At 37.8% G+C, this 27,937-nt stretch overlaps 2 protein-coding genes across 6 annotated transcripts in view; both read right to left on the reverse strand.

The window, feature by feature from the left end:
• Positions 1-2,370: 2,370 nt before the first annotated feature.
• Positions 2,371-18,113, reverse strand: RSL24D1 (ribosomal L24 domain containing 1). Its single transcript, XM_039216589.1, has 6 exons — positions 17,963-18,113; positions 12,040-12,153; positions 10,244-10,316; positions 6,106-6,169; positions 4,106-4,191; positions 2,371-2,675 (listed from the first exon to the last, which is right to left on the reverse strand). Exons 1-6 carry the CDS (start codon positions 18,041-18,043, stop codon positions 2,602-2,604), a joined length of 492 nt encoding a protein of 163 aa, XP_039072520.1. The 5' UTR covers positions 18,044-18,113; the 3' UTR covers positions 2,371-2,601.
• A 4,643-nt stretch (positions 18,114-22,756) lies between these two features.
• Positions 22,757-27,937, reverse strand: part of RAB27A (RAB27A, member RAS oncogene family) — an 81,479-nt gene continuing 76,298 nt past the window's right edge. For all 5 annotated transcript variants that reach the window (XM_039216584.1, XM_039216586.1, XM_039216588.1 and 2 more), the window contains one exon: positions 22,757-25,057. In XM_039216584.1, coding sequence (XP_039072515.1) covers positions 24,859-25,057 — 199 coding nt within the window. In that variant the 3' untranslated portion in view covers positions 22,757-24,858. The remainder of the gene's footprint in view (positions 25,058-27,937) is intronic.

Consider the following 27,937-nt stretch of genomic DNA (forward strand, 5'->3'; position numbering starts at 1 on the left):
TAGCTAACATTTCAATATTATCTACTATGGAAGTGGCCTTGAAATGATTATTTTGCATATATTACCTGTATCCTCATGAAAAAAATCCTGAGGTTAGTCATATTATCATTTCCATTTTTTCAATGAAAAAACCAAGTTGGGCATCACTCAGGTAACTTCTACAGTCTGCTCACATAGCAATTACCAGAACTTGTGAACACCATATCTGATGCTCCCGATAAATCCCTTGTACGCATAGGCAACTGCATGAATACAGATCACTGCCTCCTCCATCTTCTAACTATGTGATAGAGGCAAGTTACCTAAAAATTCTTCCATCTAAAAAAGGAGAGTGGTACTTGGGATGTTAGGAAAAGGCCAAGCCTTATGGAATTTCTTTCTATAACATAAACATCTTTCAACGTTTTCTATTTTTAAGAAATAAGATTTAATGTTTTTTTTTTTAAGTGTACCCTCAACACAGGGCTGGAAGTCACAACCCCAACATCAAGAGTAGCATGCTCCACTGACTAAGCCAGCCAAGTGCCCCTTAAGGAGTTTTTTTTTTTCCTGCTGTCCAACAAGGTTTTGTAAGTTAAATTTGTAAGGAAATTACTTTCTAGGACGTCTAAAGCTATATTACCCTTAAACAATTGGAGAATATAAAAATTCTGTGAAGGAAAGGTCTGAAAAATTTCATGCTTTTGTGCTATACTAACTGCCCAGCAGAGGTCTCAATCAGACAAACAGAAACAATAGCATTGTACCATGCCACTTCTCAAGACACATTTTAAAGGGACAACTCAGTGATAAAACCATGCTTAGAGAGCTGGGGGTGGGGAGACTGTGGCATCTGCATCCATATCCATACAGTTTATTGGGATAAAAATACTGTGAACTCCTGACAGTTAAGAGAACTCTTTGGATGTTAAACTTTGAGACGTGATGTCAGTTCTTCCTTTCAGCTCATTTCCCAAATTGATGGTCCCAAGGCAATAGCTCGCTAACAAGGTAGGAAATATGCGGACAGTATGTAATCTTAAACATGTTTATATTAAAACAAACATAAATCTAGAATGGAAAAAAAAATTTCAAGTAATTTAACAAATGCCTTTGATTTCATGTATCATTTCCTGTTTAACTAATAATGTTTACTAATGAGCCATATTTAACAAATAAGAACACAAGGGCAAAAATCACACTGGAATTCAGGTCTTTGTCCTGAACACTTTGTCCAGTGATCACTTTAACACTAATTCTAAAGTAAAAATTTAGCCATTACTTTATAATTTATTCTAAGTCCTGTCCTTAAAAAACTATAAAAAGGGATTACAAAATATCCTTAGAGTTGCAAAAAATGTAAAAACAATAAAAAGTATTCTGTATATATTTTTCTTTAATTGTATTTCCTACTTCAGTAGTATGTGAGAGGGAGTTATTTTCTTCCCATTAATTAATAATTCTTACCTTTCCACTAATAAAGGTACTAACAAAAGGTAGATACTTACTCTAGATGATCTTAGGTCCAAATAATTTTGTCTGGGTCTCAATGTCCACCACTTACCATTTTCTTGAAAAACCATGCTGCATGGAATTGATCAGAGCCAGTGTCTTAGAATCAAATCCTCTTCTCTCAGCGCCGGAGTCTGGTGGTGTGCTTGTGGTTATGATACAGGTATTGAAATAAGCCTCTCTAGATTGGGTTTCAGAATTATGTGACTGTCTCCAAACGTAGGGTGTGTCAAGGATCCCAGGCAAAATGGTTGTGGGTAAGCTGAGCCAAAAGGTGGGGGTAGATCCTGCTTCATGTGTACTTAGAGGGTGAGGGAAGATAGCTCTCTCTCTCCTCAATTTAACCAGTGGCCTTTTGAATGCAAAACTTTGACTCACGAGGTAGTCATTCTTATCCCATTTCTGCTTTTCTAAGTTGACCTCCCTTCACACAGCAAGACCTTGGGGCAGTCCTGTAGGGTGCAAGTTCAAAGGATGGAAATGTAGGTTCCAGAACATTCCTGAGTCAAGGCAGGGCTCTCAGTCTGAGAGCAGAAATGCTGAGTCCTGCCATTTTAGGAACATGCTATTCAGCTCTCACCTCCAACAAACGCAGCCTATCAAAACAGTTGAACCAGGTGAAAAGAGTCCAACATAATTAGACTTTAATATGTGAGGTCATTATACTCTAAGAAACTAAGAAACCAAAAGATTACTAGAGGCTAATTATCATACATATTGTTTTAGTTCCTTGTTGTAAGCCCCCTTCTATGACATTAATAAAGTAAATTAATATTTTACTGCAAAAAAATTTATGGATAGTGATATGTAAATAAATTATTAGTTCTTACACAACTACTGCATAGTGCTATTACCCAAAAGGTAGGACCATTTTACGCCTATATTTCACTTCTGTATTTAGAAAGAGAATCTGCAGGATTTACATAAATGTAACTATCAGTGAAGGTTTAACAATGGAAACGCAATCTAACAGACAGCAATGCAGAAGACATGTATTTTTAATTACCTTTCATTTGAGTGACCTTATTTAAAATATAAAAGATAATTTTGGAGTTCTTAGTCTCCTAAGGAGATTTTCAAACGTGCTTATAGAAATTGTTAGTGAGATCTTTAAGAAATATCTTCCATGTCCACATCCTGTTGTAATTTCTGCACCATTTTTTCTTCCAACTGTTTTCCTTGGCCTTCAAAAATAAAATAAAAAAAAACTATCAATTCACTGTAACCTTGGAGAACTCATATCAACACTTTATAAAGGATCTTAGATGCTTTAAAATAACATTAGCCATTTCTAAGAAATTTAAGAAGAGTAACTAAAAGAATAACTAAACTTAAACAGGTCTTATGATATGTCATGCATAAAATAACCATTCCGTACACATTTGTTTACTTCACCCCCCTAACAACATGCATTTTAAATATGAAAGAATGGAGACCCAGAGACGGATGAAATTGTCCCAGATCACTCAGTAAGCCTAGTAAGTCAAAGAGCTAGGATTTGAACCCTGGCCCTCTGATTCCAAGGTCTCTGTTTTTAACACTGTACTTACCTACCCTCAGAGGGTTACCTAAAAAGTTAGATAACAACAGTTCATTACTAGTGTTTTGGGTGTAGTTCATATCATCTATATGTGGAACAAATATTCCAAGATTTTGCCTATTTTAATAAAATATGGCAGAAAAAATAACCTACTTAATACTTTTACATAGGGGCGCCTGAGTAGCTCAGTTGGTAAAGAACCCTCCTTCGGCACAGGTCATGATCTCACAGTATGTTAGTTCGAGCCCTGCGTCAGACTCTGTGGTGACAGCTCAGAGCCTTGGAGCCTGCTTCAGATTCTGTGTCTCTGCCTCTTTCTACCCTCCCCAGCTCATGCTCTACCTCTCAATAATAAGCATCAGAAAAAATTAACAAAAAAACTTTTACATACATCTATTCAATGTATTATTACAGAATTTGACGTTTATTAACGTTTAGGCATGGAATCATTCACAGGAATTAACTAAGTCTCACAGAATTTCTCTCCCTTTGGGTAATCTGCATTAAGTAAATTGTATAGCAGATAGCATCTGGTGCCACCTGAGTAAGAGGCTGGTTTTCTAGCACCACAAAAGAAACTATCTACACAAACAACTGTCCAAATGAGTGACTACAGGCAAGTTATAGAAACACAAAGAGAAAGTTTTAACACAAACAGTAGTTCTCAAAACTTTAGTATCAAAATCAGTACCAAAAAGCTAAGGAACAGAAGCTCAGACTTAAAAGGGCTGGGCCTCTGTATTTAGTGCCCCAAGTAATTCCCATACCAACCAAAGTTGGAAAACCACTAAAATAAAAACATTATTCTTTAATTAAAATATGAGGCAAAAATCTATGGAAATTATTACTCAAATATTCATAACTAGCTTATGGAATACAGGATTTTTATGAAGGAAGAAATTAGGAAATACACTGAAGAAATTACATCTTTATAAACCAAGTCTGTCATTAATGAGCTATTTACATGAAAAAATACCCATAAAAAGTTGACTAATACCCATTTACACAGACCACAACAATCTAGATTTTTAATTTCTCTACTGAAAAAGAACTTTTGTGTAATGCAGCACTTACCTGCAAGAGGGGCCCGGATAAGATGAATGTTTTGCTTGACTTCTTTGATGTCCTGAACTTTCTGTAATTCTTTATTTTTCTTTAATCTAGGACACAACACATCAAAGCCAAAACTGTAGTTACTAAAATTTCTTAAGAAGACATTAATGCATAATTTATAAAATAAAGTATTTTACCCAGAGACAAGCAATAAGAACTCAAAATTACTTTCTAGTTCCTAATTAGCTTAAGAAGAATCCTCTACTAACAACTGGTTCATTGATTACATCCCTACATACTTTATTCCTAACTAAGTAGGGATTAATATATATTTGCTGAGTGAATGAAGAAATGTGATCGAAGAATTAAACCTCAGACATCAATGTCTATTATACACATACAATGTAAATCTCTCAACTGCTTAAGTGCCTAGATCTTTTCTCCTCATACAGAATATACAGTCTGTGCTACCTAATTTTTTAAATCAGTAACTACAAGAACACAAAACACGTAAGACATTCATGTGAGACAAATATGCTGAGAGACTAGTTCTCAAACATTTAGGCTCCCTTTCTGTATCACTTTAACATTTTTTAAAGCCAGAAAGCTGTCAGCACATGTTTTTCTGTAACAAACTTAAACAGTAATGAGATCAAAAACAAATGCTCCTGCGACCTCTAGGTGGCTCAGTCTGTTAAGTGTCCTAATCTTGATCTCATCTCAGGTCATGATCTCCCAGTTCCTGGGATCTATCCTGGCATGCAGCTCTGCACCAATAGCATGGAGACTGCTTGGGATTCTTGGTCTCCTTCTCTCTCTACCCCTCCCGCTTTCAAGTGCTCACTCTCTCTCAAAAAAATCAAAACAACAAATCCGCCCCCTCTCCCACAAATGCCCCTATTCTAAAGAAATAGCCAATTCCACGCCAGGGAAGTACAAGATGAGGCCACATCTTATTAGCCATAAATCAAGAAAACACCCAAAGAAAGATGAGAAAATTCACAATGACATGGCAGCCTGCCTGAAGGAACTCCCATTGGCCAATATGGAGCACTTAGAACATCGAAATAATGACAAAGAATAATAACCCATTGAATACCATACGAATCAATGAACACACACAAATATATGAATAAAGGAATACATTTTGAAACTGGAAAAGCTCTTTTATATGAGAAAGGAAACTAATAAAAGTAGAAAAAAATTACTGAATCAGAAACCTCACCATTTGGCACCAATCACAATAGTAACAAATTCAGACAAACTTCTAATGATGCTAACACGAGCAGGTACCAGTTTAAGGAAGGGACTTTTTGCAGAGCATTAATGTATCTCCCCTAAGATATGTACTGATTCAAAAGGAAAAAAAGAACTTTTCAATGGAGTAGAAAAAACTGGCAGACAACCCCTTAACCAAGTGATCAGTCACTTGAAACAACACGTGGCTCCTGCTATGTGTGTCCTTCTTATGTATCATCATTTCTATGCTACTCTGGCCAAAGGTACCTAACCTGAATCCCACCAGGAGGAAAACCTAAGATAAACACAAACTGAGGAATATTCTATGAAATAAATGACCTATGTTCTTCAAAAATGTCAATGTCACTTAAGACAAAGATGAGAAACTGTCCAAATAAAAGGCACTTGAGCAAACAGGACCACTAAATGCAATGCAAGATCCAGGATTTACTGTTACTGTTGGAACTGGTGAAATTTAAATAAGGTCTGTAGGTTATATAACAGTATCATCCAATGTTAATTTCCTGGTAACTATACAATTACATAAGACATGTTTTTATTTTTATATACATTGAAATATACTCAGGAAGAAGGTATCATGTCTTCAACTTACTACAGAGACAAGAACAGAGTAAATGTGGCAAAATGCTAACAGAATATACAAGAGTTCTTTATACTATTATTGCAAGTTTTCTTAAGTTATGTGAAAAAAGGTAGAAAAAAATTTCTGTATTTCTACTAGTACTAATTTTCCAAGAGTTACTTTATACATATATTCATACCTGTTCATTATAAATTTAGCTTGGCGTTTCTGTTTGATCTCTTCAACTCTCTTCATTGCATCAACTACAAAAAAATTTTAAGAGTTACAAATTTCTGCACATTCAAGCAAAAACTTTAACAATCACTTCTGAAGAAGGTAGGTACTCTTAACTGACATCACTGTTAACTCTTTATCTTTCACAAATATATCTCTAATTTTTATTTTACAAAAGCCTTTATTGCTACTAAACTTTCCTTCTATAGCAATGCTCAAAGTTTACAAAGAACCTGGATTAATGGCAACTAATCTCATTCTTACCTTGTCCTCTCCATTAATAAAAAGCACCCTTCTGGGCATAAATACTACTTTTTCTCTAAATTCCTGGGGTATGGTCTGCACATGGGGAATACCGGTAGAATGAACCAATCTATTTGCCATGTTCCCAACCACTAAAATCCAATTGTTTTAGAAAATGCATAGAAAAGCTGAATCCAACTATGCTCTACAATCTACATCAATACTAAGACAAACTATACACGTAGTTTTAAATTTTCTGGCAGCCACATTAAAAAGTCAAAAATCTAATAAATTTTGTTTCACCCAACATATCAAACTACTGTCATTTTAACATAATACAAAAATTACTGAGGAATATTATTTTTATATGAAGTCTTCAAAAACGATGTATTTTACATTTACAGCAAATCTCTATTCAGACAAGCCACATTTTAACTGCTCAGTAGCTCCAGTGGATAGCGGCTGCCAGACTGAGCGATATACTCCCAGTCTAACTTCTTATATTTTGTGGATGTGAACAATAGCAGGATATTCACATAATCTTAAATTTTTGACAATATACTTTAATTATAAAGGATAAAATACTAACTTTACAGTGAAGAAATCTGTCAGATGTCACCTTAAACAATGATCAAAGTTAACAGAGCCAGTAATAAGACCAATAGACAAGGAAAGTACCTCCTAATAGGATACAACGATAAGAACTCAGCATCCCACCTATGGTATTCCAGCGAAACGTCCATTACCCAAATCTAACCTTGAGGCAGTATCAAACAAAAGTCAATTGCAGCATTTTATAACAAACACTTGATTCATACTCTTCAAAACCATCAATATCAGGGCACCTAGGTGGCTCAGTTGGTTAAGCATCCAACATTGGCTCAGGTCATGATCTCACGTTTCGTGGGTTCAAGCCCCACATAGGGCTCTGTGCTGACAGCTCAGAGCTTGGAGCCCACTTTGGATTCTCTGTCCTCTTCTCTTTTTGCCCCTTCCCCACTCATTCTCAGTCTCTCAAAAATAAAAAAAAATTCTTAAAAACCTGTCAATATCATACAGTATATAAACTCAGGCATGACATGTACTGTTCTTCCACAAGTCTGAGATTAAATGATAATACTGTATTAATGTTAATTTCTTAATTTTAAAAACTTATGGTTATATACAAGAATGTTCTATTTTTCAGGAAATATTCTTCATACTAAATTACTTAGGAATAAAAGCATTTTGGATTCAACTTAAAAACTTCAAAAAATTATAAAAGCAAAGAAAAGGAGAATGTTAAATTTAATAATTAACATTTGAAGAATTAAAGATGAAGGGTATCAGAATTCTCCAACTTTTTTGTTCAGTCTAAAATTATGTCCAAATAAAAACATTTAAGTGTAATCTGGGGACCAGCCAACATTGATACCACCTGAGAGCATGGCAGAAATGCACCACAATCTGCATTTTAACAAGATCCCCAAAGGCCTCATGATATCTGTATAAATAATCTAAGACAAAGTCAACTTTAAATCTGCGTATGCTGAATACGTAACTTTAGTTTTCAATAAAAATAAGGCCAAGTACTCAAAAGTATTTCTGTACCTTAAAATTAGTCAGAGGGGAAATAAACAGAAGTGGTGGGTAGGGGCGCCTGGATGGCTCAATCAGCTAAGCATCCAACTCTATTTCAGGTCCTGATCTCAGAGTCCGTGAGATCGAGCCCTGTTTCAGGCTCTGTGCTGACAGCCTGCTTGGGATTCTCTCTGCTTCTCCTCCACAGAAGTGCTTGCTCTCTCTCTCCCCCAAGTAAACTTTTTAAAAAATGTGGCAGATAAATCCAAATAGTAAGGCACTACATTTCCAAATACTCCAGAAGATTTAAAAAAAATTAATGTAAGAAACACCTGACATTTAAAAAAAAATTTTTTTAAGGTTCATTTTTTTGAGAGCAAGAGACAGTATGAGCGGGGTAAGGGCAGAGAGAGGGAGACCCAGGATCTGAAACAGGCTCTGAGCTGTCACCACAGACCCAACGCGGGGTTCAAACTCACAAAACGTGAGATCATGAACAGAGCCAAAGTTGGACACTTAACTGAACCAACCAGGAGCCCCAGAAAACACCTGATAATAAAAACTGATTCACAATACAGAGACACGAAGAATAAAATACAAACTTTTCTTTCTAGTATTCTTGTCTTTGAATTTCTCCTGCTGTTTCTGTGGATACTGGAATCTTAAGAAATGTTACTCAGTCCACACCTTTACACAATTCAAAAATATAAGCAATTAATATAAAACTACTGCCAACAGATTAGCAAACCTGATACTGAAATAGAGGGTGTGAGGTATAAACAAATCTTTTAGAAGAACGTATTTTTCAGGAAAACTAACAATTTTTATTAATTGTGTAGTAAGAAATAGTTTTCAAGTTTCAAAGTCTACAGAGAAGATTTACTACAAAATGTTTGCTTTTAGAATCTCAAAAAAAAAAAGATAATAAAATCTATGAAGGAAAAAAACCCTCAATAGAACACTGCTGCTTACAAAATTTATGTACATATAAATGAGTGGGGCAATGACTGGTAACATACGAACCAGTTACTGTGTAACAGGAACAATAAATAGGAGTACTCCGTGAAATGCATCTGAAGGGCAGGGACTCTATGTACCCTCTTCATCTCTGTATGCAAGACTAAGTACTTATTGTTAAAATATATGAAATCTTAACACAACATATTTCTCAGGAGCAACGTTGGTAACATGAAACCAGCACAGAGGGTCATAGTAACTGAATATCCACAGATGACTAAGATAGTTACCTGTTTCAATATCAAACTAAATCTCCACCAAGGAATGGATACTACCTATAGACTCTGGTCATTTCACAATATATATAAATATCAAATCATTGCACTATACACATGTTACATGTCAATTATACCTCAATTTAAAAAAAAATCCCTTTAAATTCTTTAGAAATCCTTCAGTTTAAACCAGTATATTCAACTGCTTTTCAGAAATTAACTCTTCCTCTAATTACAAAACAGAAGGGAAAGACCTTATTTTAAAAAAACAAAATGCCAAGGTTATGTGGAAACCAATTCCAAAACTGGAGTCTAATTTCTACACACAGTCCAAGAAGATATAGCTCCACTTATACCTAAGTCATGCACTTAGAAATTGTTAGGAAATGCAATTATCACCTTAAGTGCTACACTTTTTAATTTTACAGAAACATTACATTTTATAAGATATACCAAATATATATAATGTTTTTATCCCTAAACTAAATTATCTAAACTTATAAAGCATATTTGGTTGGGACACCTGGGTGACTCAGTCAGCTAAGCATCTGACCCTTGAGTTCAGCTCAGCTCATGATCTCACAGTTCATGAGTTCAAGCCCACATCGGGCTCTGTACTGACAGTGCAGAGCCAGCTTGGGATTCTCTGTCCCTCTCTTCTTTGCCCTTTCCACACTTGAGTGCACACATGCATGCACACTCTCAAAATAAGTGAATAAAAAAAAAAGTGTTAAATTTTGTGTATACTTTAACTATGCCACACTCACCCCAAAAATGTATTCTCCACCTCTTATGTTTTTCAGATTTTTACATTTTCATACCTCTGTGTAGGTACTTCAAATAATATATCTAATAATGACATTACTTTTAAAATAGATATATCAGCCAATTCTGAAAAGGATTTGGGACAGCTTATAATAAAAGATGCAAATACAACAAAACCAGTAAAAGAAAGATAAAGAATAAAAGCTAATCAATGAAAAGAATATTTAAACAACATAAAACATTAAATTCAAGGTAATATCCCAAACCAGTTTCGAAAATTCCTGGTATTCTTTTGTCACTTACTAGTTTTATTCCATAACTCTCGCTGGTATTTAACAGGTTCATTTCTACGTTTTTCAAATTCAAATGAATTATCCTGTAAGAGAGGGAAAAATAATGGTTTTAAAAGCGATACAAAGGAAGCATTACTTAAAACTTTATTCTCCTTTTCATAAGATTTCCAAGTGTTTAAAACCATAGACACATATTAAGATTTCCCCAGGGTGACCCCAGCAAACCCAAGTTTTCATACTTTTTCTCCTTTACACCACCAGATGTACAAGACAGCCCTACTGAAAAATCTGTATATAAGTGATTTTTAACAGGACATCAGGTGGATGGTATCAGCCCCACCCTTCAGAGGATTATATAACAATCATGGAGATTACAAAAAAAGTAAAGAAGCCTCCCTAATTTGCAGTTCCTAAATGAGACTCACAGGCAGAAAACTTTCTATGAGGCTGAACCATATGAATTACTACTTTTCAAAGACCAAAATGAGTCAAACATTGAGAATTTCATGGTTCAACCTAAATACTGATCATGTATGTTCATATATCTCCATACTTACATAACTTTGTTATAACATAAACCTATAAAACTACACATCTTCAAATAAATGTGGTGCTACTCTGCATGACACAATTCTCTCCCAGAAATTCTTCAAGTGCCCTTGAAGTGTAGTTGGTATTTTGACAGTTAACAATACTATTTACCTTTAAAACATGAGAAACAATTTTAGAAAAGCTATAATCTCTTAGAAAAACTATAGGTATGTTTCTTAGTCTTCAAATTTATGTGAGATAGCCACATAGAACAGCATTAACTCTGTATTTATCTATTTCATTTATATACATGTGGCCTATTCAGTCACAATAACCTCAGCAATGACAAGGTAACTGGTCACCAGCAAATGACAGTGACTGGCATCCTTTCTTCACTCATGCAGTTGTCACTTGAATTTGAAGTGTTGTTTATTCTCATTCATACTGGAAATTATTTTTGTGACAATAATTGTGATTTGGCTGTGAATTGCATCTTGTCAAAATATATTCTTCCCATTTGTGGAAAATGAATGGTATTAAGGAAGCCAGGAAGAAGCTTTATAGCAACTGCTTAGATATTGCCCTTAAGGAGAGGTGGGAAAGATGAAGTCAAGGAGGCAAGGAACAGTTTAAAGATCTTCCTCCCTCAAAGCTAGCTTGTGCAGCAGCTTTCACCTCCTTTTAGAGGGGTCAAATGTGAACTAGCTTCACCAAGCCCTTATACCAACTCAGTACCAACAACCTGATGACAGGTGACTCATGCGTGAAGTTCTCTCACCCGACTACCCACTATTCCTCCTTCTACCAACACTATTAACTAATTTCTCTGTTCTCGAAATCCTGTAAGGAAACCCAGAAACTACTCATCCAGATGAGTCTACTATAAATCTGATCAGAACCCACAATGCTATTCATGAATTCTTTAATTAATCTCTTGGCTTCGTCTCAAAATCCTTGAGTAGTAATTTTCAACTTCAATCAATTTAAACGATTTTCCCTTTTGTCTGCAGGATATAAAAAATGGCTTTCTGAGAATAAGGAAAATCATGTTCAAAAACTGAATTAGGAATTTTTTTCCGTTTCAGAATTCTACAGATTTATGGTTTTTAAGATCATGTGGAAATGAGATTATTAATTAGAGCCAAACCCAAATAAATCACTTACCAATCTTATCACAGAAAACCTTGTTATAGTTAATTAAATTATATGCCATCTCTTACAAAAGTTAAAACTTTGAAAACCGTAAAAATTCTATCGATAGCTAACTATACTCACCACTGTAAGCTCTTTACCAGCTGCTTTACGGAATGCTTTAGTCCACCTAACCTTGCGAGGATTGCGCTTCTTTTTAAAGTTTTTATGACACTTGGATTTACAGAATCTGAACACCTGTAAGACAAGTTAAAATAGTGGAAAGTCAACATTAAAAATTTTTCTATCACAGGATGTTACACCTGCCTAGACAAAATCTACTGCAAAGTCTGAGAAATGACAATGGCTGTCACTCACAATTTCTTCTACTTACAACACCATTTAGAATTATGTAAGACATAAAAGATTTAATATAAATTGAACTATTTTTTGACTAAAATCTATCAAATATCACAAATAATGGCTGAGGGCCCCAAAATTATGATTAAAAAACTTCCAGTCATTTTTATAGATTATTAGTAAAACCTTACAATCATCTTGAATAAAAACAATAGTTTCAGGGGCGCCTGGGTGGCTTAGTCAGTTAAGCGTCCGACTTTCGCTTAGGTCATGATCTCGCGTCGGGCTCTGTGCTCACTGCCAGCTCAGAGCCTGGAGCCTGTTTCAGAGTCTGTCACTCCCTCTCTCTCTGACTCTCCCCTGCTCATGCTGTCTCTCTCTCTCTCTCCTAGAAATAGATAAAACATTTTTAAAAAATTAAAAAAAAAACACAATAGTTTCAAGGAAAAGTCACTTATTTAAATCCCTCCCCACTTAATAATTCTCAAAGATCACTTTCTATATACCTCACTGGGAGTGAAAGTTTCAACAACTCCTGTGAAGCCCTTTTATTCATTGCATCCTTTTTGTTAAAAGAAAATAATTTCAAAAAAGCAACTAACACTGTCTACAGATTTGTTTTCTAAAGTATGTATGTATTCACAGTAGGAAAATTCTTCAATACTTTTAATTCTTCACCTTAATCCCAGAAGACATCCTTTAAGAGTACTAACTTAAAACTTAATGATGCTTCAAAGTGCCCCTGAAATGGCTAACTGGTACTCATTTTAAGTCTAAAATGCATATTTTGTTACTCTGTAATGTCTTAGAACACATTGCAATTTGTATGTGTATAGGAAATCTGAAGAGGGCACCTGAGTGGCTCAGTCGGTTAAGCGTCGGACTTCAGCTCAGGTCAGGATCTCGCAGTTTGTGGGTTCGAGCCCTGCGTTGGGCTCTGTGCTGACAGCTCAGAGCCTGGAGCCTGCTTCGGATTCTGTGTCCCCCTCTCTCTCTGACCCTCCCCTGCTCACACTGCCTCTTTCTCTCTCAGAAATAAAACATTAAAAAAAAAAAAAAGGAAATCTGAAGAGAAAATGTTCTACTTCAGAGTATATGGATCTTGGCAAAGAAAATTAAGGTGAATCATCACACCTAGAAGATGTGACCCATGAAAAAAAGGTCAAAATGAAGTATACACATTTCAAATTGTGTATATACATCACAGAAGTGTATATCACAAGCCAAAATATTTTTCATGTTATGTACACTTTGTTCTATGGGGAAATTCAAGCAGGTCCCCCCTATAAACATGAGAACACAATTTTCTTAGAAATAGTCAAGGGGCGCCTGGTTGGCTTAGTCGGTTAAGCGTCCGCCTTTCGCTTAGGTCATGATCTCGTGGTTCGTGGGTTCGAGCCCCGCGTCGGGCTCTGCGCTGACTGCCAGCTCGGAGCCTGGAGCCTGTTTCAGTCTGTGACTCCCTCTCTCTGACCCTCCCCTGCTCACGCTCGCTCACTCTCTCTCCTAGAAATAAATAAAACACATTAAAAAAAAATTAAAAAAAAAAAAATAGTCAATACTAGGGTTGCCTGGGTGGCTCAGCCAGTTGGGCGTTTGACTCTTGATTTTGGCTCAGGTCAGGATCCCAGGGTCAGGGCATAGAGCCCCACACTGGGGCTGAGCATGGAGGCTGCTTGGGATTCTCTCTCTCTCTCTGTCTCTCTCTCTCTCTCTCCCTCTCTGTCCCTACTCTGTGCTCCCCTGACCCTCCCTCTCACCCCACCCCCCAATAAAAGCCAATACAAGTTTCATCTGATCTAGGTCAGTACCTTCTGGAGAGCCCTCTCCTAAGAGACATGGGTCAAAACATGCCTATATTGTTGAATTACTTTCAAAGCAAGTAGAAATCTAAGAATACGAATGGGTCTCCCACCATGAATCAGTAAATTTTATATTTTCAGTTCAAAGGACTATTATCTTTTAAAGTAAAAGGTTCCTACGTTTAATATATACTAGATAATTCCTAGACAAGTCCCATTTCTGAGATACATCTAACGAGAGGCTTTAACTTGTCCTGGATCTCCTCAATTCCAAAAAGACCCAACAGAAAGTTATAGAGAAGTCTATTTGAACTCTGTATCTAACAGATGTTAACTGAAAAGCACAATAAAGTACCTGAAGAGACTGCAATCAATGGAGCTATGAAGGGAATTTAATCAACAAATAGGATCTACTATGTGTCTGATATTACCAGGTGCTATGGATAGAAGAATAATTAAAACCTTAGGAAGATTAAGGCAGAGAAAGACAAATGTCATATGTGTGCAAGTATAGGAGGATTAGGAGGAACTTAACAGAGGACCAAGGGGGAGAAGAAGGGGGGAAATGGTGGGGGAAAGGGAGAGAGGCAAACCATGAGAGACTCTTGACTGCTGACAAAAACTGAGGACTGATGGATGGGGGGGGGGATGGGCATGGAGGAGGACACTTGTGGGGATGAGCACTGGGTGTTATGTGGAAACTAATTTGACAATAAACTATTTGTAAAAAAAAAAAAAAATAAAAAAAAAAAACCTTAGGAAGATTAGGCTAGCATTGAAATAAAGTCTCAGGTAACAATGAAGAGAATGAGATAGAGCATAAACAGTGGGATAAAACTATATACAATGATCATATATGTATATATATGTATATGTATATATATTCATATAGAAATAATATAGAAATATAAAAAAGGAGGTGGTTATATCTATGGTGGTGTTGGTAGTGGATGGATTGTTAGGCAAAGATTCATAGGCTCAAGTTTCCCTTTTAAGCTAGTCCTCTATTATCCTCAGTCTTCAACATGCAAACAAATAATCTAATACCTCAGCTTCAAAGTTCTTCAACTCTTTCTTAAATTCCACTGACTGGAGGCACCTGGGTGGCTCAGACGGTTAAGCATCCAACTTTGCCTCAGGTCATGATCTCACAGTTCGTGGGTTCAAGCCCCTCATCAGGCTCTGCTGACAACTCAGAGCCTGGAGTCCACTTCAGATTCTGTGTCTCCCTCACTCTCTGCCCCTACCCCACTCTCACTCTGTTACTCTCTCTCTCAAAAATAAATAAACATTAAAAAAAATTTATAAAATTCCACTGACTGAATACTTACTAAGCACTCATTAAGGGTGCATATATTTTTTATGTTTGAAAAGTATATAAATATGTGGAATATTAACATTAGTTGTACCCTTAAGAAATTACCTAAGAAGCCTAAGAGGGAGGTCTCTATGAAAAACAGTCTTAAGGGTGTATGGGTGGCTCAGTCGGTTGGGCCTCTGACTTCGGCTCAGATCATGATCTCACTGGTCCTGGGTTTGAGCCCCGTGTCAGGCTCTGAGCTGGATATCTCAGACCTTGGAGCCTGCTCTGGATTCTGTGTCTCCCTCTCTCTCTGCCCTTACCCGCTCACACCTCTCCTTCTTTCTGTCTCTCAAAAATAAATGAACATTAGGGGCGCCTGGGTGGCTCAGTCGGTTAAGCATCTGGCTTTGGCTCAGGTCACAATCTCACAGCTTGGGCCCCGCGTCGGGCTCTGTGCTGACAGTTCAGAGCTTGGAGCCGGTCTTCGGATTCTGTGTCTCCCTCTTTCTGTCCCTCTCCTGCTCACGCTGTCTCTCTCTCTCTCCCCATCAAAAATAAATAAAACGTTTAAAAAAAAATTAAAATAAATGAACATTAAGAAGAATAAGGAAAGAAAAACAGTCCCAAAAGTTAAGAAGAAAAAAAAGGCAGAAAGACTGTTAAAAGGCTATAAAAGTAACAGATGCATATTGTGAAACCAGAGTGGGAGGGCAGAAAGAAAACAAAGACCACTAACCTTTGTAGACACAGATAAATAAGACTTGATAACTAGATAAAAAAAAGGTGAAAGGTTCAAAGATGACTCTCACATTTCTAGCAAAACTGTCTAGGCATAAGACAGTGGTATTAAATGAGAAAGCAAACAAAGATTTGAATTAGGCACTCTCAGTAAGTTCACTGTTCGCAACAAACAGGTTTTCCCTATCCAGTGGAAAATTCAGACTAGAGCAAAGAAGATACAGATTTGTACATCATTAACACAGAAAAACGAGATTCCTATCTTTCTTAGTGCTTCAGGGCTTCTGCATCTTCTATCCCCAGCCAACTCTGTTCTGGATCCACTGGTCTTCCCTAGAGTAAGCTGGATCCTAGCCAATTCAATACCGTCCTTGCTAGCAATACAGACTTCGTCATCAATATGAACTTCCACTGTGTCTGCCAGATCAACACTCAACTCTACATAGCTCCCATGGTTTGTTGTTCTAATTCCTATACCCACCTGATAAGCCCTGCTGGACAAAAATCATAAAATTATGAAGACCAGATCATCTACAAAGCCATATTGCCCACTGTGAATTAAATGTCAACTTAACAATCATTAGGTTTGTTTCTATAAATTTTTTTATCATGTTCCTGAGAGCAGGTTCAAAATCTTGTATATTATCTTTCAAGTTCCCAAACCTAGCTTAGGTCCCACACTTTCTGCAAGAACCCCTTGCTACAAATTAATGATGTCAGTACCTCCCATCTGTAAGAGATACAAGGTGATGAGGCAGGAACTGTAATCCTTAGACTAACAACATCACCTGTTAAAATGTAAAGTCCTAGGGGTGCCTGGATGGCTCAGCTGGGTGAGCTTCTGACTTCCGCTCAGGTTATGATTGCTAGGTTTGTGAGTTCAAGCCCGGCACTGGGCTCTGTACTGACAGCTCAGAGCCTGGAGCCTGCTTCAGATTCTGTGTCTTCCTCCCTCTCTGCTCCTCTCCTGCTCCTACTATGTGTCTCTCTCTCTAAAAATAAATAAGCATTAAAAAAAAAAAAAAAGTCAAGTCCTAGATCCAAATTCTGAGGAAAAAATGTGTTAAACAGAGGAACGAGATTCATTCTGATATATGAAAGCAAATTCATGTATCATTCACAAAGTCTTTCACAACCAGGCCCTTAATTATGTATTTTATGTTTAGAGACGAATCTTTTTATATACGGACTTATATACGTATTTGTAGCCTTACTTCAAGCCTGGATCACCATCTACAAGTCACTCACATCCCTGGAGATTGCTTCGTTGTGCCTTTCTTCAACTGTTCATTCTATTTCCACCTAGAATTCTCACTTTTTCACGCAACATCCAAGAATCAGGATAAATGACATCTCCTTTCTGAGCCTTTTCATATACGACCCTCACCAAATCACTGCCAGCAACTTCTTAACACATAACGACTACCATATGCAACATTTCTAACAATCTCTGCTTGTTACGGACAGTCCCAGGCCTTATTCATCTCTACGGACATAGACCCTAGCAATGATACCTGACCAGGCATGAATTCAACCAAGTTTACTTAATTCAAGAACTTCACCCACGAACAAAAGTGGCCAAACAGCCCAAACACACCCCCCAAACTACTTCCGGCGCTGGCTAAAGTAACTCGGGGACCTCACCGAGTGAGGTGGCCTGGTGTCCAGCTCGGTTCGGGAAACCAGGAGAGACAAACTTCCCGGTCGGGAGGCCGAGGCCGGAGCTCTCACAAAATCATCCCCTTGTGAGGGCAGCGCGGAAAACCCGAGCTAAACGTCCAGGCGCAAAGGAGCCGCGCGCGGAAGCGGCGTTCCTCACGTCGCGGGAGCGTCGCAGAACGCGCGCCGGCCTGGGCCGCCTCACCTTGCAATCGTTGCGGACAAACATCATGCCGTGGCCGGGGTAAATGGGCCCCGAACAGAAATAACACTTCTCAATACGCATGTTGAAACCGCGTGAGTTCTCACAGACCAAACGCCGATCTCGAGTGGAAGTGACGAAGCCCCATCACAGGAAGTGATTCTCGTCTCTTGAGTACCTGACCCGGAAATAGTGTGCGTGCGTCGGTCCTGTGGGCCCTGGAAAGCGCTCCGAATGTGACAGCGCCTCTCAGCGGCAGCGTGAGCAAAAGCGCTGCCATTTGGCGCAGGCGCAGAGCTGAAAAGTCGGCTTGGCTACCTTCTCTGTGGGGAAGTAGAACGTGCGGGGGCGTCACCTTAAGAACCTGTTCTCACAGCGCCTCGTTTTCTTTTCTATTATACCCTATTAATGTCAGCATTTACTCATATCTTCAATGATTTGTGCTTTATCCCTGGCCGACTCTCCACACACTGGGATGTCTCCAGGAACTCCTTAGAGAGCACTGGGGCTCCGCCTGCCCCAGATCCGCCACTGGCTTATGTCCCCAGAGTGCTTGCGCTGTGGCAGCAAGGAAAACCTGCCGCCCAAAGCCTACGACCGAAGCAGTCGAGAGTCGAGTCTCTGAAGCTCTGAAGCTCAGCGAATGTTACCAACAATTTTGGGGAGACCTGGAGTGATTTAAATCTTTTCTCCTTCCCACACCTTTTATTAAAAAACATTTTCGTAAGAAACTAGGGTTCCCTCCTCAGACTTCCATTCGCCACCCTGGCAATTGGTTCCTTTTCAAGGAACCTTATTTATGTGCATAGATAAACATGTTTATTTCTGTGTGTGCTTGTCTCTTCTTTTTAACACCAGTGAGTATCCTATTCACCCTTTTCTGGACCTGGTTGTTACCGGTCTCCCATTACTGGAATAAAAGGACAGGGATTTTTGTCATTTTGTTTACAGCTACAGCCACGATGATGAAGTTTGGGGGTGATGGTGGGGTGGTCTGGAGGCTACAGCCAAGAAAGAATTCTTGAAGACATCTTTGGTGCAAAATGGTGATTTTATTAAAGTACGGGGACAAGATCCTTGGGCAGGAAGAGCTGTACTGGGGTGATGGGTAACTGATTATATACTCCCAGGTTGGGAGGGAGTTAGGGATAGCGTAAGTCTCTGAGGTATTTTGGAAACAAGATTTCCGGGACCTTGAGAGATTAGCTGTTGCCAGGGAAATGCCATTTATTACTGTTTAGTAAAACCTCAGTCATGGGACCCTTCAGATGTATATCAGAGGGCCATAAGCCTGGAGTATGACTGCCAGCATATATCTTGGAGAATTGAGTTAAAGGAAGTTTTTTTTTTTAATTTTTAATTTTTTACAAATAGTTTATTGTCAAATTAGTTTCTACATAACACTCAGTGCTCATCCCCAAAGTGCCCTCCTCCATGCCCCTCCCCCCCTCCCCCCCACATCCATCAGTCCTCAGTTTTTGTCAGCATTCAAGAGTCTCTCATGGTTTGCCTCTCTCCGAGTTAAAGGAAGTTTTTAAAGGAATTTTTATATGTTAAGGTAGACTTACAGGATCCTCAAGGTTGGGATAATGTTAAGCTAAGATTCTCTTTTGCCCCTAGCAAAGTATCATCAAGGCAGCTGAATTTAGAGGGAGGTTACTCTGCCTGTTTCAAGGATTTGTCAATGGGTTGTGGGCAGTAAGGGAATTTACTTTTCATTTGCATTAGTTTCCCACATTACCACGTCAAGTAGTTAAGCCTTTGTTATTGGGTAGCCAGGAGTGTTTGAGGAATATCACCTTATTCCACTAGGGGACAGGGGAGTACTGTTAGCCTGTATTTTGCCTTCAGCTTGCCCTAGGCTCCCTCATCAACAAATACCTGGAACAGTTCCTGGCACACAAATATATATTCTATTATTAATATTTAACATTCTTTTTCACCATTTTGTATATACACAATTATATGAAGATATCATTTTAGTTGGTGGCTTATTGATGGACGTTTGTTTCCTATCTTTTAACATAACAAGTATCTTTATATTACTGGTGGGAGAGTCAGCATTGTGTGAAAGGAGGTCTAGGTTCTTGGATTCCCCTTGGGAAATATTTACCTGAGGATCTGCACTCCAATAAAGATAGCCTGAAGGAAAGTAGCTAGTGGAGAGCAGTTTTATTAAGGTGGGAGAGCAGGGTGGCCCAGAGGAGGTAACTGCACTGAGGCTAGAAGGGTCCTTTCTTTTTATACAAGCAGAGTCTTGGGTCATAGAGGGAGCTTCCAATTATTTGGGGGATTCCTCCCCCAGGTTGAGAGGGGGAGTTTCTGACCCTACAAGGTTTGTACCAAAACATTCATTGCAGCCTTTCCTCCCCACCCACCTTCTGCCAGGGAGGGGGGAGGGGGAGGCTAAAACCACCCTGCCAGTGCATTATAAACTAGGGGTTACCCTGGGGGCAGAGGTGGAAGAGGATAGCCACATTCTGCACCTGTAGCTCTTGGTCTGGTAGCCCCAAAGTCTTGGAAGCCACAAGGTCAGGATGTTGTGCCCTAGCTTCTAATATGGACTCTTCTTGCCTCCAGCTCATGTCTGCCAATCTGTCACTTACTGATATACTTTTTTTTTTCTCCAAAAAAAGAGTTCATCTACATAGAACTGCTGGGTCAGAAGATGTGATTTGTACACTATTAATATTTCATAGACAACAATGAATGATCTCTAAAAGGTTTTACCAATTAACACTCAACAACAACCTGTAAGATAAATGATTTCACATCTTTAAGGATAATCTTTGCCAGTCTGAGATTAAAATTTGTTTCATTATTATTTTAACTTGTATTATTTAATTACAAATGAGGTTAAGAATATTTCCAAATATTGAAATCTATTTCATTCTCTGAATTGCCTGTTTGTGTCCTTTACACAGTTTTCTACTGTGTTGATTTTTAACAGCACTTTACGTATTAGGAAAGTTAGTACTTTGCTGACATTGAGAACATTGAGATATTATTTCCCAATTTATCAATTCAAAACAGTTTTTTTAGTTTATTTACTTATTTTGAGAGAGAGCGCAAGTGTGAGCAGGAGAGAGGCAGAGAGAGAGGAAAAGAGAGACAATCCCAAGCTGACTCCATGCTGCCAGTGCAGAGCCCGATGCAGAGCTCAAACTTCAAGAACTGTGAGATCATGACCTGAGCCAAAACCAAGAGCTGGGCACTTAACCAACTGAGCCAACCAGGAGCCCCAACCCAATTTATCAATATTTTAAACTTATAGTATTTTTTCCATCCAGAAATGTTTTCTTTGTATGTATCCAAATCTATCCAGTCTTTTATGGTTTTGGATTTGGTGTTTTGCTTGGAACTGCATTTCCCTTTTCAAAATTCCTTTTCAATAATTTTTCTCTATTATTTTTATAGTATTTTTCACATTGAATTTTTAACTTATCTGGAATTGTTAAAATATAAGTAAAGACATAGGATTCTATTTTCTTTCTAATACCATATGTTGATATTTCCCCCACTAATACAAAATGTCACCTCTCTATGGGTGTACTTCTGGACTCTTTGTTTGATTTTATCTATTTATGTGCCAGTTCGAAAATGTTTAAATTCTTGTAAATTATTTTAAATAACTAGGTTTACTTGCAGCCCTCTTCTCCCTTCTTTGGCCTTCTTATTCATTGTTTCCCTGGCTATTCTTTAAAGTTTTTTTTTTTCATTTTAACTTTAGAATCCATTTGTCTAATTATAATCTACAAAGAGATCCAATTTTTCCTTTTATCTGATATATTTACTTTTTTTTTTTTTTTTTTTTTACTTTTCTTGTCCCATCATTTGACTAGGAACAGCTCTTCCTGCCCAAGGATCTTGCCCCCGTACTTTAATAAAATCACCATTTTGCACCAAAGATGTCTTCAAGAATTCTTTCTTGGCTGTAGCCTCCAGACCACCCCACCATCACCCCCAAACTTCATCATCGTGGCTGTAGCTGTAAACAAAATGACAAAAATCCCTGTCCTTTTATTCCAGTAATGGGAGACCGGTAACAACCAGGTCCAGAAAAGGGTGAATAGGATACTCACTGGTGTTAAAAAGAAGAGACAAGCACACACAGAAATAAACATGTTTATCTATGCACATAAATAAGGTTCCTTGAAAAGGAACCAATTGCCAGTGTGGCGAATGGAAGTCTGAGGAGGGAACCCTAGTTTCTTATGAAAATGTTTTTTAATTAAAAGGTGTGGGAAGGAGAAAAGATTTAAATCACTCCAGGTCTCCCCAAAATTGTTGGTAACATTCGCTGAGCTTCAGAGCTTCACAGACTCAACTGCTTCGATATCAAGGGAACAGTAAATATTCCTGAGCCAGGGACACACTTGACTGCCCCAAGGAGACCAGTGTGCTTGCAAGGGAGTGAGTGAGGGGGACAGTGACAGAAAATAAGGTCAGAGTCCATCTAGCCACATATTCCTTCCATATTCCATCCATTGATGGATGATATCCACTTCCCAAAGTCTCTTGCATCCATATCTCAGCTTTAATATTAATTCAGGCCCTTACCATCCTTGTTTTGCTCACCAGAGAATGGCTAGTATAACACTGCCTGAACTGTAGGTGCTCTATAAATGTTTGGTGATAATATATTTGAATTACCTTCTCCAGAATCTGTTGTCTTGGCTGGCTCCTCATCAAACACCTAATGGAATCTGTATCCCTGAATTTAGTTTTCTCTAATATTCTAACTTCTTGTTTGAGACTTTATTGTGATAGGAAATGGAATTACATTCACACACAAACTTGACAGACTAGACTACTTTTTAATTAAAAGCTTAATTGGCACAAAGTTCACTGAAGATACGCTTTTCTTTTACACAATCTGATAAATAGAAAAATACATTGATGCCCAAAAATATGATACTTCAATACCAAATCCAAACAAATGATTTCCCAAAAGAATACAGGTTATTTATTTCAATAATTAAAGATAGTTCTTGCATGTGGACTATATCATGTATATGTTTAACCTTGTATTATATTTAAGGCCAGTGGGATATGTAGCTAATTGCTCATTTGGTTCTTGAAAAAGTGAAACATACAAATATTGTCTTCTTTTTAACTACATATAAAATGCTGCTTGAAATGTAGCTGTAAAATTATGATTTGCCTCACTGAAGTCTTATGGCAACTTTAAAAGGCCATGTTTGTGATTATGATCCTGCCCTTGTAATGTCTGAATCTTCTTCTTACTGGTATAACACAATTCAAATGCACAGGACTCAATGACTTCTTTGGTATTTAAAAGAAGTCTTTATTTCAAGGCTAGAAATATGTAAGATCTTAGTAACCACAGCTAAGTTTTTTAAGGGAGTGGTGGGAGCGAAGTGGCAAAAAAACAGGATACTCAGTAAAAAGCTATTTGAAAATTACCATGTAAAAGTAATTACTTTTCTATCATAGCTGTATTTTTCTGATTATAGTTCTTCCAAGCATTGGCCACCAAAAAATACATTTACTTTTATTCTTTGTTTAAATTACAATGAGTGGTATTTTCTTCCTAAATAGCCACTAAGATCTTTGAAACTTTTAACCTGATTTCTTTAAACCACTTTTAATAAAAAAGAATTTTCCCCTCTTGACCTTTATAAACACCTTCCATAAGGCACATTTCAAAACTACCTTGAATTTGATATGAAGACACTTAGGCATTGCAGAGGAATCCATGAGCTTGGCAAGACCCAGCAAGTGCAATAAATGCCTGTGATCTCAATAAAAAATACAGGCTATACAAGGCTTCATTTTTTCATATTGAGCTATAGTATAAATGTAACTGCTTAAATACAAACATCTTTTTTTCTACCAAATGGCAAACATTTTATGTAATTAAAAACTAATTCCTCCAATTATACCAATATAAAAAATAAAACAAATTGCAAATATTAATGTCATAAAGCATGATGGTGAGACAAAAGATTAGTACTTCACAAGCTAATTAAAACTACCTCTGAGGATGCCAGACCAACATTATAAATATGAAGAAAAAGAAGCTAAATGTTTACTTCTCACAAATAACTTCAGCATAAGCACCAGCTATGTTCAAATGTGGCCAGCACATAAGCCAAGTATAAATGCACATATCACAGTGAAATAAGGCCATAAAAATCTAATTCCCTGATCCTTCAATCAACCCTTCAGAGTAGTGGGAATATAGCAGGGAGCTAGAAGCCCCACTTCAGTTGTTCATACTATATTAAGATATACCTGACCTCACCCCCAATCCCTTTCCTACCAAGAGTCACATTGAGTGTATAATTGGTCAATTCAGTTTATCCAGAGTCTATAGACATAAACATAATTTATCCTATATTCATTTTAGAGATAATATTTATATAAATACTCAAGGATATTGAACTGATATTTGTGTATATTCTTATTTAACATTCAAGTGGTTTAGATGGCATTTTTACAAAGTCACCTACAGTACAAGTAGGGTTTTTAAATTTGGATTAAAGATTGATTGTTTTATAATTGTATCTAAGATTTTAAGTGTTAGATTCTGGACTGATGTATGTTAAGGCAAGTGATGGTATCTTCAGTCATTCTATTTAATAAATGCACTCCTCTGGGACTACAAAATCCTCAACTCTTGAATGATATACTGCCATGGGCTAAGGTTTTTTAAGGCACTTCTGGCAATGTAAAACATTCTCACAACTCTCAGGCTGAATCTTAAATATTTACAAAGCTGCAGCAAATTAATTATAAACCAGATGCTTTAATTGATAGGTCTAATTGGGATGGTGAGAAGCAGTTTGTACACAACGCCGGTTCATCTCTCTGTGCCACATATCACCCACAGAGATAACAGACCACTTGAGTTACTGTGTAGCTCACTGGACTCTTCAGCAGCCGCATATCCCCTTCTCCTTTTCTTCATTCAAGTGATCTGTGGAGGTGTGACCATTGGATCGTACCACTCCTTCAGGAATCCAGGATTTGTCTACACACCGTTCCATTCGTTTCATTATCAGGTCCAGGAGCATCTCGATTGCTTGGTTTATGTTTGTCCCATTGGCAGCACTAGTTTCAAAGTAGGGGATTCTGCAAGACAGAGACAACTCAGGTAACAACATGTGGAGAGAAATAATAATTCAACTTCAAAATAAGAGGAACATAAATATATGAGAAAGTAAAAATGCTTTACCACAACAGAGTTCATCAAGAAGCATAAGAAGACAATAAAAAAAATAACACTGAATTCCTAACAGAGAAAAACCTCTGGAAATTTTTATTCCCATATCACAGATGACTTTTTAAAAAAATGTTTGTTTATTTTTGAGAGAGAGAGAGAGCGAGAGCGAGAAGAAGAGGAGCAGAGAGAAGGAGACACAGAATGTGAAGCTGTGTCTGAGCTGTCAGCACAGAGCCTGTCATGGGGCTTGAACCCACAAGCCATGAGATCATGACCATAGCGGAAGGCAGACACTCAACTGACTGAGTCCCCTAGGCGCCCCTCCATTTCACAGGTAATTGAACCGAGGCTCAGAAAGATGAAATAATTTCCCCAGTTGCATAAATATACAAAGTAGCATAGCCAAGATGTGAATCCACAGCTGCTTCATTCCAGCATCACCAACTTAACCATTAAGTTCTACTGGTTCCAAACAAATCTACTTTGTATGAGGATTTCCAAAACAAATCCCTTCCACTGCAGGCTGCACATGCACTGACAGGAGATAAAAATGCAAGCTCCCTGGCTGTGTTTGTCAAAGGCTTTGCCACTTGTTAATTCTAGGCTGTATGCTCTGGCCATAAATTTGAGGACATTGAGATGACATACATCATCTCAGAGTTTCTCAAGGACATCAGTCTTTTCTTATTGAAGGACCTATGGTATATGTGTAATTTTTAAATAACTCACAAAACATAGTTTCAAAACTATTAAGGCTGCTTTTCACATCATCTTGAAAAATGAGTCTTCTTTCAGGGGCCACCTATTATACACCTGAGTTAGTCTTTGCAACAGGATTAATCAACTGCCAAATTCTTCCTTCTTCTCAATAAAGCCTCCCTCCCTCTCCTCCTCCTCTTTCTCAAACTATTGATTTCATTTCCACCACTTAGTAAAGAATCTGACCAAAAGGTCAGAGGTATAATGACTGAGGTATAATGACTCTGAGGTATAACGACTACAAAAGAAAGTTGTTTGAGCACCTCTGGGGGTATTGCAATTGAGTCTAGTTAAATTTTCCTTACATTTATAGGGACTTTAAAATTCTCCATTAGTATTACTTTTTTATGGAGAATATCTTTGTTTTCCTGTGTTTGCCTAGTATGTTAATAGCACATCAGTGACTCTGATTACAATTTAAGTTCTTCTTTTATTATTTCTTGGCTAGGAGCAGCTTCCACCTGAGAGCTTTTATAGATGCTTTTACAGATCTTTTCACAACTGCTTTGCTTCTCAGGTCACTAAGATGCACACTGTGGGGGAAGGAGGAAACACCTGGGTGGCTCAGTTGGTTAAGCATCGGACAATTCTTCATCTTGGCTCAGGTCATGATCTCACCATCTTGAGATCTGAGATCGAGCCTGCATGGGCTCCTCGCTGGGCATGGAACCTGCTTAAGATTCTCTCTCCCTCTCCTTCTGCCCCTCCCCTCCCCTCTCTCCTACCTCATCTCCCCGACTACCCTCACACATGTGTGTGTGCCCCCTCTCTCTTTATAAAAACAAAACAAAACAAAAAACCCCCAGCACATTAGGGTTACATGTATAGGAATGGAAGGCTATTTCTCCATGTGATTCCTCATGAGGGTGTCTTATTATCTGCACACTTCCTGTAGGAACTGATAGGACTTGGAACTAACTGGACCTCTGTACTTCTCTCTTGCTTCAGGATAGCTCTTGAAAACTGGTTGAGGAACTCTCAAATGAGCATTTATCCATCCATCTGTAAGTACTACAAGACACGGTTGCTCTATTGATTCCACCATGCCCATGTTCATATCCCTTCGTATACTGATTCTATCGTATCTTAATCAGGAAACAGCATGCTGGGCAAATTACATGCTCTTATTGTTTTTAAACCTGCCTGGCTACATCTTTGGTAATTGTCAGTCTTCTTAATTCCATCTTCATCTGTTGCCTTATCCATAAAATGAAGATAATGTGTCTTTCTTTCCCGTTCCTCTGGTCAGGTGCAATATTTGATGACCAAGTGTGAGGAGTACAACCTTTGTGGGGATTCAACAAGTATTTATTTATTGAGCACTTAATGTTATTGAGGTGAATCACAGGGACAGTGTGTGAGGCTACCATTGTTATAAGAATTGAATTTTAGATAGAGAATTGTCAAAATTTAAATATATTTTCTTCATCGTGTTCTTTCTTAACTACACCATGAAGAATCATTTAAGGTTTATAGAACATTTTTCATACTTAAAAGAAGGCTTAATCATTCTATCACCATTCAGAAATAGACTGTTTCATGAAAAACTTCATCACTCCCCCTGAATAATCAGCTGAAATTTGAAATGCAAATACACACACACACACACACACACACACACACACACACACATAGAGAGAGAGAGAGAGACAGAAGAGGAAGGAGAAGAAGAAGAAGAAGAAGAGGAAGCAGAAGCAGCAGCAGCAGCAGCAGCAGCAGCAGCAGGAGGAGGAGGAGGAGAGGAAGGAAAAGAAAGAAGAAGGAAAGAAGATTGGTTGAACAGAAGAACATCATAATGCACATCTAATTTTTTGAAATCCCCTCAAAATCCAATGTAAATAGCTTTCAAACTCAAGTCCTGAGCCTCATTGAATCTCTTGACTGAATCTCTATTAAGCTGTTTCTACTTTCCAGTTTTTCCCGTCTTGCTCCTGCAAATTGCCTCACAGTTATTTTTGAGGCATAAATGAAAAATCACAATTGAAAATACTTTTAAAAACTATAAAATCTGGGGCACCTGGGTGGCTAAG

The sequence above is a fragment of the Hyaena hyaena genome, unplaced genomic scaffold (genome assembly GCF_003009895.1).
Source record: "Hyaena hyaena isolate Hyena2069 unplaced genomic scaffold, ASM300989v1 scaffold_645, whole genome shotgun sequence".
Lineage (NCBI taxonomy): Eukaryota > Metazoa > Chordata > Mammalia > Carnivora > Hyaenidae > Hyaena > Hyaena hyaena.

What these genes read in the sequence shown, in the direction of transcription:
- RSL24D1 (XM_039216589.1), bottom strand. Translation starts at nt 18,043, where the DNA reads ATGCGTATTGAGAAGTGTTATTTCTGTTCGGGGCCCATTTACCCCGGC. An exon ending in CTGGTAAAGAGCTTACAGTG is followed by an intron (nt 10,317 to 12,039) that starts GTGAGTATAGTT and finishes CCTCTCTTACAG; the next exon opens with GATAATTCATTTGAATTTGA. An exon ending in AGAGTTATGGAATAAAACTA is followed by an intron (nt 6,170 to 10,243) that starts GTAAGTGACAAA and finishes ATTTTTTTGTAG; the next exon opens with TTGATGCAATGAAGAGAGTT.